The 17,506-nt window shown below is 35.4% G+C and overlaps 3 protein-coding genes and 1 non-coding gene across 6 annotated transcripts; 1 reads left to right on the top strand and 3 right to left on the bottom strand.

Annotated features, from left to right (window-relative positions):
- Positions 1-932: 932 nt before the first annotated feature.
- Positions 933-2,789, top strand: LOC122275036. Its single transcript, XM_043083955.1, has 2 exons — positions 933-1,922; positions 2,445-2,789. Exons 1-2 carry the CDS (start codon positions 1,170-1,172, stop codon positions 2,487-2,489), a joined length of 798 nt encoding a protein of 265 aa, XP_042939889.1. The 5' UTR covers positions 933-1,169; the 3' UTR covers positions 2,490-2,789.
- A 566-nt stretch (positions 2,790-3,355) lies between these two features.
- LOC122277931 lies at positions 3,356-3,516 on the bottom strand. Its single transcript, XR_006229234.1, has one exon. It is a non-coding gene; the product is annotated as a small nucleolar RNA snoR138 (small nucleolar RNA).
- A 1,331-nt stretch (positions 3,517-4,847) lies between these two features.
- On the bottom strand, positions 4,848-9,881 carry LOC122276515. 2 transcript variants are annotated; one of them, XM_043086306.1, is made up of 12 exons: positions 9,478-9,848; positions 9,132-9,182; positions 8,941-9,027; positions 8,242-8,340; positions 7,612-7,707; positions 7,115-7,180; positions 6,901-6,991; positions 6,573-6,640; positions 6,422-6,487; positions 6,024-6,074; positions 5,697-5,761; positions 4,848-5,251 (listed from the first exon to the last, which is right to left on the bottom strand). In XM_043086306.1, the coding sequence occupies exons 1-12, from the start codon at positions 9,682-9,684 to the stop codon at positions 5,194-5,196; spliced, it is 1,005 nt and encodes a 334-aa protein (XP_042942240.1). In that variant the 5' UTR covers positions 9,685-9,848; the 3' UTR covers positions 4,848-5,193. The 2 variants fall into 2 exon arrangements, with proteins under 2 accessions (XP_042942240.1, XP_042942241.1); XM_043086307.1 differs by lacking the exon at positions 5,697-5,761 and having other exon boundaries at positions 9,478-9,881.
- Positions 9,882-12,273: 2,392 nt separating this feature from the next.
- LOC122277574 (adenylyl-sulfate kinase 3) lies at positions 12,274-17,323 on the bottom strand. 2 transcript variants are annotated; one of them, XM_043087606.1, is made up of 7 exons: positions 17,108-17,323; positions 16,173-16,316; positions 15,547-15,696; positions 14,780-14,898; positions 14,608-14,692; positions 12,846-12,892; positions 12,274-12,713 (listed from the first exon to the last, which is right to left on the bottom strand). In XM_043087606.1, the coding sequence occupies exons 2-7, from the start codon at positions 16,294-16,296 to the stop codon at positions 12,612-12,614; spliced, it is 627 nt and encodes a 208-aa protein (XP_042943540.1). In that variant the 5' UTR covers positions 16,297-16,316; positions 17,108-17,323; the 3' UTR covers positions 12,274-12,611. The 2 variants fall into 2 exon arrangements, with proteins under 2 accessions (XP_042943540.1, XP_042943539.1); XM_043087605.1 differs by having other exon boundaries at positions 16,173-16,310; positions 17,108-17,319.
- Positions 17,324-17,506: the final 183 nt, after the last annotated feature.

The raw sequence follows: 17,506 nt of genomic DNA, 5'->3' as shown, positions 1-17,506 counted from the left end.
TATTACTTTGTATGCACACCACCCTTTGTGTGATTTATTGTAGTGTGTATATATATATATATATAAAGGTTAAAACATCAATATTTTCTTATTATTATGGAACTACTTCATTGATGTAACGGGTGTTAAAAGACATTTGTAAATATATTTTTTTCATCTTAACATTCAATATTCCTGAATCCTAATCAAAGCCGAGTTTAAATATTGAGAAATATTGTTTTTTATTCTAAATTGTATGGATCTGATCAGTTATACATGTTGATGTTACACATTTCAAGTGATTGTATACACAAGTAGTAGATGTACGAAAACACTTCAAATGTATTGGATAGCATGTGTAATTAAGAATAATATTATTTTTCAACATGTCAAGGAAATATTTAATCATTTTCCTTCAGACATTTCCCTCATAAGGCAGTATTTATTTATTTTTTCAATTTGGTATAGCGCTTTGAATTGCTAAAATAGTCTAATTAGAGAAAAACGAAAAATAAGAAAGTTAAAAATGAGGTGAATGCACATGCAGCCGAATCCTATTGCTGATATTTAAAATAAAAATAAAAAACACCTTAACCCATCATTCTCATTCCAAGCCAATTCTATCAAGCAACCCACGGTCCCACAGCCTTCTCCCTCAACTCATGAGAGCAAAAAGAGTAACAAAGGCAATAGGCATCTCTTCAAAGTAAAACTCTATGTCTCTAGATGTGCCCACACCAAGGACCAAAAGGAGAAGCTTAAATCAGACTCTTTCGAACGCAAGCCATTTGAGTTCACCTTTAACCAGACTCTCGTTATATTTTAAAACAATTTAACTTTAAAGGATAACTAAATTTCTATCATGTTGAGTTTTATATTTAAACAATAGAAAAAGAGATATTTTGCAAGAATCCATCAAAGAGGGCATTCTCCTAGGTGGGTCCATCCTCCCTATGTCACCCTTTAGGATTGATAAGAACTCAAATAATGTTATATCCCCTCCCCAGCTCTTGGCTTCAATCTTCACTCCAAGAACAAGAGGACACCAACGCGGTGGCCCGCTCTTGTTAGTGATGGAAATTCCACACCAAACTCCATCAGAGCCACCTTCTTTGATTCAATAATTCAAACCTCCTCAAACCACAAATTGCACCCCCTTACTTTCTTCCATTTCCAAGTTCCTCTAGGAAATGGATCTTGATGAGTGGGAATACCTCCCTGATGATGGGTACCTTGATTTTCATGCAGTCGGTGAGAAAAAGACGTTCTGTGGCAAACCAAATTCTGATTCAAAAACTGTTTTCAACATGAATTACTTCCTATGCCCATCGCCAAATTCCATGAAAATTACTGAACCACCGGGGCTGCCTGGTCAAGTTGTCACAGTTCCAATAAATTTGGAACCCACAAGTGGCATCGGCAAGGCCCCCCAAGATGGTGAACCAGTGAAGGGTATCACCAAGGTTCCTATTGAAATCAGTGTTATGAGACCAGTAGTTATCCTCGAAAGACCCAATGTTCCTAATACGGGAGTTATGGAAGCTGATCAAGACGTGGTTTCCCACGTTTTCTTCAAAAAGAAGGAAAATGAATTCGTCGACATGAAAAGGGACTCCCCAATGTCTAGTTCTAGGGGATTTATGCCTCAAATTGACACAAGTACGTTTCAGTTTGAGGATAAAGGTGAGTCCTTGGAGAGCAAGACTTCCCCAAGAACCGAAGCTGAGAACAGGGATTGTTGTGATAGCAACAAAAAGGTCACTTGGGAAGAGAGTGGGGGTAGTCTTAACATATGGAAATGGAGCTTTACTGGGATTGGTGCTATTTGCTCTTTTGGTGTTACCGCTGCTACAATCTGTATTCTGTTTTTTGGTAGCCACCAAAGAAACAAACAGCACCAACAGAGTCAGAAACTTCAGTTCCGGATCCACAGCGATGAAAAGGTGACCAAGTTTCTTATGCCTCTTAGCTTTTTTAACCTACTCTTTTATTCATTTTTCGGTTTAACCTTATTGCATAGATAATTCAGAAATGTTGCTATTTTGGTAAGTTGTAGGTCTGTAAAGCCAATACTTAATGATCAGAGATATATAACTCTGATTTCATCCTTCTTCGGTTAAAGTTGATTTTACTAGGTATGCATACCATATGAGATATCCAGAGGGTCCATGAAAGATAGTAACTATCAAATTCTAAAAAGAAGAATGGGATGAGTGATGCACTCACTACTACTCAGGAGGAATGAGGTGATTCAAGTTCTTCCCTCTGAAAGCGTATATTGCTCATTGCTTTCATAGCAATGCAATGCACGGGAACACATATAGACAACATACCATAATCTTTCATTTACACACCTATGACAGTACAACTTTTTTTAAGGCATGCCCGAGCTTAGCTTGCTTAAGTGAAAAAGGGTATGATGGATTAGTTTGTGCTGAGGTGACTTCAATTATATGTGATCGCAGGAAGGAAGGAAGTGGAGGTGCACAATTACCAAGCAAGCAAATTAAAGGACGCAATCTCGGCAGTAAGAGGAGTTCCCAATCCCATATCCAGAGCACAAATTACTTTTGGTGGCTTCTCTGAGGGTATTTGAAGCACTGCTTCATCAACTTGGAGACCTTTCCTAATTAAGAACAAACAATGGGATGGAGTTGTTATGCGAATGCTACCATTGTTGAATAAGGCCTCTATACCTTATTTGTAGATATATTTTAGATGCCAAACCCTCTTCATATTCTATAGATAGACACTTTATACTATTATGGTTTGGAGTAATGGGAATCTATTAGAACATTGCGGTTGCACAACTATGGTCTATTGTGGTGTTTTATACGGAGGCCTCTGTATGCATAGAAGTAGCCAATAAGCCCTCAGGAATTATTGAACTGAAACCAATAATAATAATAATAATATCATCTCTCTAAAAGGATTGCAGTCAAGCACAGGCAACTGGAATGGATTAGAATAAAGAAAATGGACCTCCCAACTTTCCCACACCGTTTTTTTTTTCAAAATTTTAAAATTTTTAATATTTAAAAAAATATTTTGAGTTTATTCTTTCTAAATTAATTCAATTTTTTTATTTATTATTCATATATTCAATATTTGATAAAAGAAAATAATAATAAAAATTAAAAAAATATGGTGTATAGAAATGATGTGAATAGTAAGAAATTGCGTAGATTTTTTTAAAGATGTGCCAGCCCCTCCCTCTCTGAAAATATAATTTGATGTGATAGCCCTACCCACATCCACAACCCTTTTTTTTTTATCATTCGACAGCCGGGCTGCTCATAAATTTAGTTTTGCGTAGTAGAAAATTAAATACCGTAAATCATAAGAGAAGGAACGAAATAAAAAAAGGGAAAAATTAAAATATCCAAAGCTATCTAGGAAAGGAACAGGAAGAGCTACATAAAAAGCGTCCCTTTCCCTCAAACTGCTTCGGTTTACTTGCTGTGTGCCCCCGTCTGAACCAAACGGCGTCGTATTTGAAGTTTCCTTTCTTTGACGTCTGGTTATTCTAGAGGCAACCCAAACGGATAGATAGAGAGGTGACTGTGAAAGAAATACAGCCCCCGATTTAAATAAAAAATAAAAGTGAGACTAAAACATGCATCCTCATACAAGAAAAAACGAAAGAAGAAGAAGAAAGACATGTCCAAAGGCTGACTGGGGGCCATTTGATGGGAAATAGAAGTAAATAGTCCCCTAAAAAATAAAATCAGTCTATGAAATCGATCTGTGCCTCCAAACTAAGCCAGTCTATGAAATCGCTAGTTAGCTTCATAAGGCTACTCTTTGAGGCATTCATACAAAACAATCATATTTCAACAAACAGAGAAGACGGTCAGACAAGGAAGATAATAGAAGAAACACGGCTTCTCAGGAGATGAGAGCCATCCCGACTAGGGTTTTGCTTCCACGGCTTGCGAGCTTATAAAATGCGGGATCACACCCTTTAATTACTAAGATGCCCCTTATTTTCTTTTTCTTTTTCTTTTTTTAAAGAAAAAAAAAACATTAATAATTGGGGCTTCTATTTGTAGGGCTAACCCGAAACGCTTGTCGTATAAGCCTATTATTCTTTCTTTATTTTTTCTTTTTCTTTTTTTTAAATAATGTATAAGTCTATTTTTCTTTTCCTTTTAATAAATTTTTTATTTTTTTGCAAGACATTATTATTGTCATTAATACCAATTTTCAGTACCCACTTGCCAGAATTTTGTTTGCCAGTAACTAGGTCATCTGTAGAGGAATTGATCCATTTTTCTACTATGGTCGTTGAAAGTTGTTGTCCGTCATTCAGGATTTGTTTGGGAAATAAGACGAACATCTCATCTCAAAATTTCTCGTCATTTTCTTTTTAAATATTACTCAAATATAAATAATTTTTAATTTTAAATATTAACTTTTTTTTTATCTAATTATTACAATTTTCCAAAACTTCTCAAAACTTCTGAACAAAACATAAAAAATGATATATCTTTTTTAAATTTCAAAATAAAAATAATATTATAAATTTATATTATAAAAATATTTAACTTTATAATATTTTTATTCAACTTTTTTATCTTTCATTCTCCAAAACCCAATAAAATATTTTAACTCAAATCATCACAAACATTTAACTACTATTTACAAAATTCTAATCCCATCTAATTACCCACATATCAATTATATATACCCATATTTATATATACACATGATTTTCCTAAAAGGGCAAAGATTTTAGACCAGGAGGCGCTCATCTGAATGATGCCAAAACAGAGTGGTAAGTTGCATGGTTCTTAACTTCTCTATTGAGTGTGTGCGCTTTTTTAGCCTGGATATGATCCCTCAATTGGCTCAAGCAACATCTGTAATTTGTTGAAAGATTGGGTTTCTTCGTAGATAAATTCCTCCAAGAAAATCATTTTCTTTTTATCCCCCATGCTAATTATGCATCTACCAGTTTTGATTCTAATGGTTATTTAAAGGACTCTTTTAACCACAACAGCCTCTATAAATAAAACGCCTGAGCATAGATGAGAAACAAGAAAAAAGAACACCCATTCTATTTGTTCCTATTTCCACCAGAATTCTCTTTTTCTCATTTTTCATGATTTTGAATCTCTCCACGTCCAGAGAAGGCAATGGCCATGCGCTGCACGATCCAACATAACCAGAATATGTTTGTTAAACGTGTATCTTCTCTTTTCTGATCTGAGATCAACCAGTATGAGGCTTAGCAGCTTGAAGCATTTCCACTACAAGAGTCTTCACATCCCTAACAAGATACAAGAAGATGTTAATTTTCCAAGGTGGCAATTCACCCAAAACCAATGCAGCCGAACATAATGTTAGCAACCTTCTAAAATCATTATCCTTCGTTAGAGACAATATCCTTGTTCAAAACAAATTTCTCTATCAAAATGGAAGCTTAAACTTTCTGAATTCCAACTCCTAGAATCTAAACTTAAGGAATTTTTATGTGTAGTCAAAGTGAAAATACAACCCACTGCAAAAGGCTGGGAAACGTGTAGTCTATAACTCTATATCATTATTATATTATGATTATGATATTTGCAATTTATTGGTATCAATGCATATTCTGACGACTTTCTAAAATGGAATTAACACCATTGAGGGCTTGCACCATAAACTCCAATAATTACTTCAAAACAAAAGTAGAAGCGCAGATATTAGGAGTTCTTTCAAATAAAGTGTCTCACTTCCTATCTTCTGCACGTCTAGGGAAAGGTACTCGAAGCTTGAAAGTGTTCCCTTGATAACCAGCCTAATAGAAGAAATAAGAGAGTTCAATAAGGAAAGCATCAAAACCCAGCAAACGAGTTAGAACAGAATTGAACATATAGACTAGCATAGGGAAAAAACCCTAGAAAAACGTCTCACTTACTATCAATTTTTATTTAAAGCAACTAACAAAAGAAAGTGTCAAATACTTCGTAGAAACTCCATGGGCTTGAGAGAAGGCATGATTTTCTTAAATGCACAAAGAATAAGTACCAAAAAGAAATAGTTTAAGTATTTATCAATACCTTAACATTGAAACCAAGGCTGTCCAAATCCAGCATATAAGCAGAGTCCACCTACAGGGATAAAAAAATGCAGCCTTTATATTATTAACAAAAAAAAAATACTCCCCCCAAACCCCCCCCCCCCCCCCCCCCCCCCAAAAAAAAAAAAAAAAAAAACACATGGGTGTTGGTAATTATAATTAACAAATCCAGGCAATTGAAGCCATCACGTCACTTGTAATCACAGCTAGATCCAACCAATTTTGGCTTATGGTAACCAGTTCATTCTAATTTTGACCAGTGGGTGCAGTCTGAGTAATGATGATGATGACAGATATCTGATGATGAGCTACAAGAAAGAAAGAAAAATCTGCTGCTTCCTGCTTCAGATGGTAATAAGATGTCCAAGATCAAATTACCGGAATTGATGTCCAGTGTTGCACAATAACTTTTGTATCTTCAGCATGATCTTTATTCATGTGAGACTGACAAAAAATAGAATTTCAATCAGGATGGTTTTGACAAGAAAAATAACCATGCGGCACATAAGACTAAATGAGATGTCTTTACCGTAACAGGTTTAGAAAACTGAGCAATTGGATCAACTTTTGCAGAATTATACTCTTTTGCACTGAACTCTGAAATTTACAACGAAAGAAAGATGCATAAACTGAGTAGGGAGGGAATGTGGTAAAAGGTGTATAGCAACACAACATATAAATTCATGGGACGTGCTTAAAACATATACAGAACAATGCAACAATTCAGCAGCAAAAACATAAGTGACTTATCTTAAGCGGAGTATCAAATCCCTCCTTCCCTCTCAAATATGGAAGGATTTGAAAAAGAACCAGACTATAATTAAAAGGAAAACTAAAAGAGCAGTTGGTTCACAAACCTCCTGATCCTAATACGGCTGTGGCAACCCCTGAAACATACCGTACAACTTTTGGTATGATTCGCATAAATTGGAAGTCACCAAAGTCAACCTTCAGATCAAATTTTTCTTTCAGTTGCCCACTTAAAAATATAAGTAAAAACATATTGTTGAGAGAAAGGGAGAAGAAAAAAGAAGCGTGTTACAGAACAAGAGTGCTAACTATACAAGTTACCCAAAATGCATTTGGATGCCTTGCCAAATATGCTGTACGAATGGCAGCTCTCTCATTTTCAGAAACCTATACAATTGGTACAAACCCAAAAAGAATGTGAAGTTCTTCATCTTAATATGCCATGAAGAGCATAATATAAGACCAAAACAACAGAGTAGCACATAAACAGAATCAATTAATGCCTGGTTTGGGTAGTGAAACCATCTCAAATCAACTCATCTCATTATTACAACTTTTCCAAACTCCCAAATAAAATACAATAGACAATTTGACCTTTTCAAATCCCAAAACAAAATTTTTTTTGATAAATAAAAATTAATTTCCCAATGTGCACAGGCTGTGATTCGAACCAGTGCCAGCCGGTTGGAGACAAATCCCAAAACAAAATTAATATTAAAAAATAATATTCTAACTAACTTTCATCTCATCACATATCAACTCACTATCCAAACCATGCCTAAGACACTATTTAACGCTTGATATAGGTTATAACTTACAAAAATAGCATCACCGTGCAGGGTGATTACTAGATCAGTCCTGTCCTCCACATCTCTAGCCACAAGCAATGAGCATTTTGGATTAGCAGTTAAGTCCTGTAAAAAACAGCAAGATGGGAATTTGAGAAGACTAAAATTTTTAGATAAAATGAAGAAAAACTTTACAAGCTTTTTAAAGGTGACATAAATCTGTGCCCACAATGATACATTTATACATGCATAAACATATGTACTCACACCTAGAAATGTGTAAATCTTTAGTCACAAGGAAGCAGGAAAAACCTAGCTTTCTGGCCTAAACTAGCATAGATGGCATGTGTGGATAGTAACTGAAGAGTGCTGGGTTCAGCAAATACTTATGCAACCAAACGTTGGCAGAAGTCAACTCCAATCACCAGAGCATATTTAATATGGAAGCATTCGACTCATTTCACTTTGCTATGTATTATCAATAAACTTATTCAAAATTTTAGCTGGGGATGGAACAAAGATTGTTTCAATTTTAACTGTATATGTGATGTATCATGAATCCCAAGAGAAAGAAACTTCATAAATTCAACGTGAAGGTAATATTCAGTTATAAACTTTACAATCCTTCAACGTAGAGATATGTATTAGAAGTGCACAAACTTTTGTATGAATTGCCAGGCTGCTGACTGCTAATATTAGGGATCCATCTGCATCACAGGCAAAATCAACCACTGACCCCGATGGATAGCCCTCATGCTTCTGCACATGAAAGGAATTCAGAATATGATTAGGCAAGGAGAATTGGATTGGCTGAGCAGTTAGTAGCACGATCAAATATCAAGCAGCTTGAAGATGCCAAGAACATCCGGAGTATATCAGAGCTTTCATTATAACATCACAAACATTTAGTGAAAGTTAATATATGAGTGATATTTTATATCTACAGCCCAGGCACTCCGCACTTTTTGGGTAAACATCTAAGCAAGCACAAAACAAACAAGACTAAAACCTTATGCAATATCATTTTGCTAAGAATATAATACAAATAATTAAATCTACCATTCCCAATCAATTTAAACTTTGACGATAAGTGATAATTTCGCATAGTATCAGAGCAAAGGTGGTGAGTTCGAACTTTAACTCTACACTCTACTGCATCTACTTAAATCTACCATTTTTCATCAGCTTAAGCTTTTGAGAGACAAGTGGTGAGCTCACACATTTGAGGTCGAGTAAGCATCTATACCTAACAGTAAATCAGCTGCTTATTTCAGCGATCGGAATCAAATACCAGAATCAAGTAGGAAACAGAACAACACCCGGACTTATTATTAATTTAAGTTTGGGTGATGTCAAAACCTGAGAAAAGGTAGATAGCATCCCGCGCACACTGTGATCAAGCACAGTTCGAATCTCCTCAATTGGAGGAAGGCGAGCAGCTTTTTCCTGCAAGAACAAAGAGTAAAAATCAAAAAAGAAAAATTCCGAAAACGCATCGTCCATGTACGATGTTTCCAAGGTTTGTGATGGTAATGAGTTAGAAAGAATACCTGATGCGCTTGAATCAGTTGAAATACATCGGAAACATCTCCAGGTGAGGTCTGATTCAGAGAAAAATGCTAGCATCATTTTACCATTCAATCACGTGGCGGTTGAGTATTTTTACTATTGGTTGAGCTATAAATTGTTCACCCATGAAGAAGAATAATATAATTTCCTATTTGCTTCTTAAAACAAAAGAAATACATCGATCACTCATCGTTAAAAAAGGCTAATCGATCAAAGAAGTCAACAAATTAAATAGGGGTAATAGAGTTGAATTTGAACGACGGTCATGAAAGCTGGAAACAAGTTTTCATTCATTCGATAAGTATGAAAGAGAATAAAAGTACGTACCGGAGGATTGGTGATTGATGAAGGAGAGGAGGATGAAGCGGCCATTAAGAGAGGAGGAGTAGAACTTGAAAGCGGAGAGAATAGCTTAAAGGAGGGGTGGAAATGAAGAAAAGGAAGGGGAGTGGGAGGGGATTTTCTGAGGACATTTATGCGGGAAAATAGGAAGAAGGTTTTGGTCGCCCACGGCGATACCAGAAGAGACGTCATCTCTTCCCCTCGACAAGGCCGCAACTACCTACCTACCTACCTTCAGTCACCCTTTATTTATTTTCTTTTTGTAGGTAATTTGTTTTCTTTTTCTTTTCTTTTTTTCTGGTCTTAAAGCTTGAATACCCCATCTTCCATCCATCGTAATCACGTAAAATTCTCATCTCCTCTTTTTAAAATATTATAAATAATTTAATTTTTTTCAATTTTAAAATAATAATAATATTTTAAATTTTTATCTAAATCAAAAAATCCTCACCTCACTTACCGAATCTAATAAAAACTTAACTTGCGGAGTACTTATTTATTTATTTTCAAAGAGTAATGGAATGGAAAAGGAAAAGGCTCTGTGTATATCGTGAAGTGAGATTGCATTACATCTGATTTTCTAATCTACTCTCCTTCTCTGTTACCTTCTTGTCTAAAAATTACTTCAATTCCAAGGTCAAACAAAACAGGATTTAATTAAAAAAAAAAAAAAAAGGCCTTGTCAAATCGCATTACAATGGATTTATTTAACAGATTGAACGATAGATACAGGGAAAAACAAATCCCTAACAATTGAGTAACGACAGATTTACAGTATTCCAAAAGAGTTACCATCATCGTTAAATTCAGGATTGAACAGAGATCCGATACAAAACAAAAAAACCCTCACCACCATTACTAATAACTATTTTTAAAAGTAAATTTCCCAAATCAAGGTTCCCAAAGAAAAAGCCATCCCTCAATAGATCTGTAATAAAACACTTTACAAATCAATAAAGAAAGAGATACGGATTCAATCGGAATGGGAATAGTCGGTATCGTCGTCTTCGTGGAGACGGGAGGAAAGAGAGGGCGAGCAGAGAGAGAGGGCGATGCGGTGCAAGTATTGGAAAGGGACGCAAAAGAGGATGTGGAGGACGCGATCGCTGCTCAATCTCTCCGGATTGCACGCTATGTATTGGCATAAGTCTGCCGAAACGTTGGCCACCCAAGCCGCCACATGGCTGTTCAACACCATCGTCGCCTCCCTTCTTTTCGTTGTTTTGCTCCGAAATGGGTAAAAGCGTGTTTCACACGAGACGAGGAGGCTTTGCCTTTACCACCTCTACATCTTACCTGCCGTGTTTGCCCTCTCCTTGTTGCCATTATATATTTTCGATTAGAATAATAACAATTTTAAGTCTTGCTTAGATGTTGGGGAGAAGATAAAAATTAAAAATGAATAAAATTTTATTATAATATTATTTTTATTTTAAAATTTAATATAACTTAATTATTTATTATATTTTATATAAAAATTTAAAAAATTTATAATAATTATATAAAATAAGATGATATAATTTAATTTTATGTAACTATATCAATCCTTAATCACATCTAGTGCATAGGGTTTCAATTTCAAACCTTTTATATTTATATTTTGGCTAAATATTTTTTATGGATATTATTTTAATAAATAATCATTACAATAATAACAATAATCAATCCACGACTTTATAATTAATAATATTCTATATATTGTACATGGGCGATCGCTTATAATAGAATGATCATGACATACTTTAAAATGGTAAATATTATACAATTTATTGAGAGCTAACAACTGCGACTAAATATCTTACTCCAAATTCTTATTCACAAGTAATGCTATTTACAGTTGTGTAGTGTGCGTCATACAAAAGTTTTAAAAAATAGTGAGATTTACTATTAAATTTTTTTTTTCATGTAAATCTCTTCTTTTTTTTCAAAATAATTATACAGTACTTATGCACTCACGACTATAAATATTACTTATCTTTCCCTAAACTCACGGCTATAAAAGAAAAGAGAAGATGAATTGAACATGAGAATTTACACCGTAAATACCACGTCAAATGAGTTTAAACTAACTCTCACCAAATCTCTCCTCCAAACATTTTGAAATTAAAGCATTAATACTGCAGTTAACTACAATTTAATTCGGCATGCCTAATTTGCCAATCTCAAACATAATCAACATTGTTTTGCTATATACAAACACAATCGCATACTAATCTGCATTTCAATGCTGATTCATTCATACTTAAAATTTAAATTAATACTATTTTTAATAAAATCTACTTTTTAACCAATCACATGACATTAGTACACAGATTAATACACAATCATACTTGCAACTATATTTTTCCATCAACATTATACCTTCGATAGATAGAGTAGGACCTGAGTTACCATCCCAATTTCCAATCGACGATCACCCTTTGAGATGCTACCACTTTCCATTGTCAGATCCACGATTTTCGTTTTTTTTTTTTTCCTCTCAAAATCAAATCTACACTCGCTACTTCTACTAACAGTGTTGGAATGAAGATCAACAACAATCCAACTTAGCAAAGAGCGCTTCACAAATCAATTTGTCAGTGGTGAGCTTTCTAATCTCATACCAAGAAATATGGAATCAAACCAACTAGTTTAGAGCCATTTCTTTACTTGTATTATTTTTTGATTCTCTGTAATTTGCTGAATTTGAAAGTTTGTTAGAGGTATACCGTATTCCACCCCACCGTATAATGAGTTATCATATGCCAAAAAACTGAAAAAAAAAATACAAAAAGACCTCAGTTACCAAATTGTGGTAAAAATAATGCACTACTTGTAGGAACAAGGTTTCGGTTGACCTGAAACCTTGGACACAGAGTGATTAATTGGTAATAAAGGAAGACAAGGCTGCGCAGAGTTTACAGCAAGGATCCCAGATTTTTCACACCCTGCCAATCTAGACAAAAAATCAGAAAATATTAACTAAAAGCAATATTCCTCATTTCAAACACTTCGAGCCCACTGTTTCTCTGCTGAAAGCCCGAGGGTGTACAAAGCACGGTGTATGCCACCACTTGTGTTTAAAATGACATCCTTTACTTTGAGGGTGATTAATTGCTCAAGATCAGGCAAAAGGTCAATCACTGATCTTCAAGATATCCTTTCTCCTCCAAGTAAGACACTACTTGCGCTGCCATGGCCCCTGGTGTGGGGCAAAACCCATCTGTTTGTTGTATTTCAATCTGTAGAAAGGTGGGAAAATTATTCCTTTTAAAAAAAAAAGGTTAAAAAGCTTACTCATTTATCGACCTTGATATCCTGGCAGACATGCATACAATTAGTTTTCAACTTTTCATCCTTCAATAAAGACGTACCTCACAATTCAACGGTGGTTCATATGGATCATCTATCCCAGTAAAACCTGCAACACAGTGACGTTATTTGAAAGCAGCCAAAAGGTAATGGGCAAGAAATATCCGTTTATCACTGATATTATTATTTACCCTCCAAATGCATATTACAAAGTTGGGAATTGGTGTCTTGTAAAATTAGGTAAATCACGCATTTATATAGTGAATTAGTGGTGATTAATTCTTTGAAAAGGAAGCAGAGGAAGACACCATAATTGAAGGGCAAAAAACGTTTTAAATTCAAAAAATATAAAACAACAAGATAATCTGTGTGGTACAGTAATAACGGCAATGGACTAGATGAGAAAGAATAGGTGCTCCTACAGCACCTCCCTCTTGCTAAAGAAGAACCAAGGAAAATCTCACAAAAATTCCGGGAATTAAATAACATCAAGTTGGCAATTCACAATAGCATCATGATATGTAACACCCCAATGGAAGGCTCAAGCAATATGGCTTATATTTCAAAATGACCAGTCAATAATACAATTGGAGCCCCACTGGAACATTATAAAGAGCCAAGAACTTTCCATCTCAAGAAATGTGAGATCTCATACACCACCTACACTTATCACTTGTTAGAATGGAGTATCTCCTTATATTTCGGACATCCTCGTTGGGCCAGTCTGCCGTAGATGGCATGGCTCAAGTCCCACATTTCTAGTTAGAATAGGTTCTGATACCATTTATAACAACATGGAATGCTCAAACCATATGGCCTACTCCAAAAGGGGTGGCCAATGATACAATTGGAGCCCAATTAGAACATTATAAAAATTAAGAACTTCTCACTTCCAAGTAATGTTCTCATACACTACCTACCCTTTATTACTTATAAAAATGGGATATCACAATGTATATGGTTAAATAAATATTGATTGATGTGCATAACAGATTTAGGTGCCATTTGGATAGTGAGTTGAGATGAGATGAAAGTTGAATCAAATATTGTTAGAATATTATTTTTTAATACTATTATTGTTTTGAGATTTGAAAATGTTGAATTGTTTATTATATTTTGTGTGGAAATTTGAGAAAGTTGTAATAATAAGATAAGATGAGATGAAATGCTTCTTGTATCCAAACCGGACCTTAGTTGAAGATATGATAAGAAAATAAATAATTCATGTGCCATGATCCAGAATCATGTTAGCCTAACAAGCCATACCACATGAGGTGGCTGTCAATTCAACTATGAAATAGTTGAGGGTCAGTTTTAGTTTCACCACCCTAATTAGTCACCAAATAAGGATTCACGTCAGCTGTTAAGAATGCTCATATAAAGTTAAAATAAGCTGATACATGATTTCTCTATAACTAACAAAGAAAACTTTATTTACAAAAGGGCAATGCAACATGGGAAAAGTAACTACACTAAGATTCCTGTGGTGTATTATTGGGTTCTTTCAAACTGATGATTTTTTTTTTTTTTTTTTTATATAGATAATCAAGAAGTTTTATTCATAATACTAGGCATAGCCAAGTAAATAGGACGTATACATGAGTAATACCTAACTAGGATTTACAACTAAAATAAGAAACTCATGGACATTAAGCCCATTAAGATCTATCGCCCCCGCCCAAAGCAAACTGATGATGCAGAGAACACAACTTATAATGGCAGGTAAATAGTGGCCCTTTCTTTTCTTTTCTTTTCTTTTGTGGGGAGAAGAAGACATCATGTCAATGCACCAAAAGTGCAAGGTAAGCATGTTAAAAAACACACCTTTGATCTTTCCAGCACGTGCCAGCTTGTAAAGGCCTTTTGTATCCCTTGCTTCACACAATGTTAGAGGCATGTTCATAAAAACCTGTTTACATACAGGTAAAAATGAATTCCACCTTGAAAATAACAAAAACCAAGTCATAATCATGCTAAACCACACAAGGAGCCTTGCCTCAATAAAATTCGCATATGGCAACATTGCACGGCAAGCATCCCGATCTTTTCTATATGGAGATATCAGACTCGCAATACAGATCAGACCAGCATCCGCAAAGAGTTTTGCGACTTCCCCTAGATCAAATAAATAATAACTTAAGCATAACTCATGCTGTACTGAAATTGACCAAATGCAAGCCTTCACATTATAATAGCCATTAGTAAATACTCATTTGCCTAATTGCATCAACAGCATGGCAATTACTTCTGTTATATCTTTATTCAACAACCGAAAGCACCATATCTACAGGTACAAATTACTGTGGTCCTGCATCAGATTGGAGCTAGAAAATCTCCCCAGCTTCCAATGCAAAACAACAGGTAGCAACAACAGCTGTTACAAATGGTAGATCCAAGCAAGGCGGGAAATAATGTCAAAATCAGGCCAAGGAAAAAAAACAACTCTATACTGACCATAATTAGATTTATCTGGTTCTATCAAGAATCTTTTCCAAATTATCCAATACTCAATGTTCATGACAGAATCACTATGAACATAAACATGATCACCCCCAGAGCAATGTGTGGTGTGATAGCCATTAAAAGCCATATTCAACTTCTATCCTTGTCAGCTGGTCACACAAGCCTTAAACAATATGACAGACAAATGAACTTAAATTCAATACAGTCCAAAAAATTCAAACACCTCCAAGTCCAAAAAATTGTCTGTTGTTTAGAAGAGGGGAAAAAAAAAGGGAGAGAGAGGAAAAAACAGAAACTTACCAACTCTCCTTATATTTTCAGTCCGATCTTCTGGTTTGAAACTAAGGTCCTTGTTCAGTCCATGTCGAAGGTTATCTCCATCAAGGACATACGACAGCTTTCCCCTAGAGTGCAGTTCTCTACTTAGTGAACATGCCAGAGTGCTTTTTCCTAGACAATTTGGACAAAAGAGTTCAGCAAGGCATAGCATATACATCGAATATAGCAGACTACTTGATCTGCATTGTACATGGTCAAACCATCTCAAATTACCCTGCCTCATCTTTTCCTCAATGAGAGTTAGCTGCGCACACAAACATATGCATAAGGGAAACTAAGAGAAACGCCAGGGCACCTTCTAGTCAATAGATCACCCAAATTGCATCCAACACCAATGCAAGATGATAAAAGCGCAGTGGCCACAATAGATGTAAGCCTAATATCAGATTGGAAATTTACTTTGTATGCAAGCCAGCGAGAAAATAAAGTCAACAACCCAAAGTCCAACTTGGAAAAATACGGCATAATATCTACAACAAGAAAAATAGCACAACAGATCCCTAAGACCCCCAGGCAAGGTGCTAATCTAGGGTCCCTACAATATAGAATATGAAAAAGAGGCTAGTCAGTCAGTTTAAAAGCCGAACCTGATCCACTGAGACCCGTAATCCATACGACACAACCTTTTTGATTAAGTAGCTTTTGCCTCTCGACCTTCCCTACTGGACATTCTTGCCAAAATATATTTGTTGAATTGCTCAGAGTAGACATCGGAAACTTTCCTTCTGTTCCTTCCCACAGATAAACGCCGAATCATTAACAGCAATAGAAATATGAAGAATTTTAGTAAAAGGTTTTTATCGTCCAGAGACAAAGATCTCAGGTTATAATCTTATGTTTTATGGTATAGACACAAGAAAACGGGAACAGAATGTATCAAACGAACACAAAATAAAAAATAAAAAAACACCCCTAGAAGTTATGTAGACATATACATCGCACATATGAATATGATAGGAAAAGAAGCAAGAAATTTAGTCCAGCAAAGAGGAAGTTTGAAAATATATATTCAGGGATTGGCTAGAGTGGAGAGACAACCCGTTATAGTTGCCAACCAACGGTTAAAAAAAGGAACAAAAAGATCGATCGGGTTAATTTCCGGTCTTCCACACTGATCTAGGCACACGCTATTCTCTTAGTTTAATTTGAAGATTCAAGGGCAATGAAGAAGCAGAGAATGCAGATATATGGCTATACTGGAATAAAAAAAAGATAATGTCGGGGAACACACTTGTATCGAATTGAGAAAATGCCCCCCCTCCCCCCTTAATTTGATTGATTGTGTATTTTGCGGAAATAATAATAAAAAAGTGCGGTATAAATATGAAATAAATGGGAAAGTGATGTTGAATGAAGATTATAATTGAAGACAGAAAGAACACTGGTAATTGATGAACGTAGAAGCGTACAGTAGCACACATTTTCCGTAAAGGAAGCGAACACTTTGGGTTAGCATCACCCATGAAACAAAAACGATCATCAGACAGAGAGAGAGAGAGAGAGAGAGAGAGAGAGAGAATACCTTTTTGCTTGTTTGGGCGAGAGAGAAAGAAGTGAAATGTGGAGACGGTGATGGAGGTGGAGGTAGAAGCGGTGGTGGTGCTCCTGTCCTTTTTGGGGGTTCCATTTTGTTGGAGGTATATATTGTTTTTGGTTTTTGGAATGAATGAATCTGGACGCACACAGAGCCGAGTACCTCCACCTTCTTCCTTTTTTTTAGCCTTTTTTTTTTTTTTTTTTCCCTAAAAAAAAACCTTCGCGACTTTGTGTATCAGTGTGAATGCTTCATCTTCGCCGTATCCAACGGAACCTTGGCTTGTGGTCAGAGTCTCGGATGGGTCCTAACCTTCCGTTTGAATGACGTGGTACCAGTAATTATATATGGTTTGATGCAGAATTTGTGCTCTTAGGTAAGATTAGT

The sequence above is a fragment of the Carya illinoinensis genome, chromosome 9, assembly GCF_018687715.1.
Source record: "Carya illinoinensis cultivar Pawnee chromosome 9, C.illinoinensisPawnee_v1, whole genome shotgun sequence".
NCBI lineage: Eukaryota > Viridiplantae > Streptophyta > Magnoliopsida > Fagales > Juglandaceae > Carya > Carya illinoinensis.
The sequence above is the reverse complement of the archived record's forward strand: the minus strand, read 5'-3'. Positions and strand labels throughout refer to the sequence as shown.

Bases quoted from the DNA above. Each gene is read 5' to 3' on its own strand.
- LOC122275036 (XM_043083955.1), top strand. From the start codon at position 1,170: ATGGATCTTGATGAGTGGGAATACCTCCCTGATGATGGGTACCTTGAT. The intron at 1,923-2,444 runs GTGACCAAGTTT...ATGTGATCGCAG, and splicing joins GGATCCACAGCGATGAAAAG to GAAGGAAGGAAGTGGAGGTG.
- LOC122276515 (XM_043086306.1), bottom strand. From the start codon at position 9,684: ATGACGTCTCTTCTGGTATCGCCGTGGGCGACCAAAACCTTCTTCCTA. The intron at 6,992-7,114 runs GTAACTTGTATA...TTTGATCTGAAG, and splicing joins GGCATCCAAATGCATTTTGG to GTTGACTTTGGTGACTTCCA. The intron at 6,641-6,900 runs GTTTGTGAACCA...TGTAAATTTCAG, and splicing joins AGCCGTATTAGGATCAGGAG to AGTTCAGTGCAAAAGAGTAT.
- LOC122277574 (XM_043087606.1), bottom strand. From the start codon at position 16,296: ATGTCTACTCTGAGCAATTCAACAAATATATTTTGGCAAGAATGTCCA. The intron at 15,697-16,172 runs GTTCGGCTTTTA...CAAATTGTCTAG, and splicing joins TACGGGTCTCAGTGGATCAG to GAAAAAGCACTCTGGCATGT. The intron at 12,714-12,845 runs GTACGTCTTTAT...ACCTTTCTACAG, and splicing joins AACCACCGTTGAATTGTGAG to ATTGAAATACAACAAACAGA.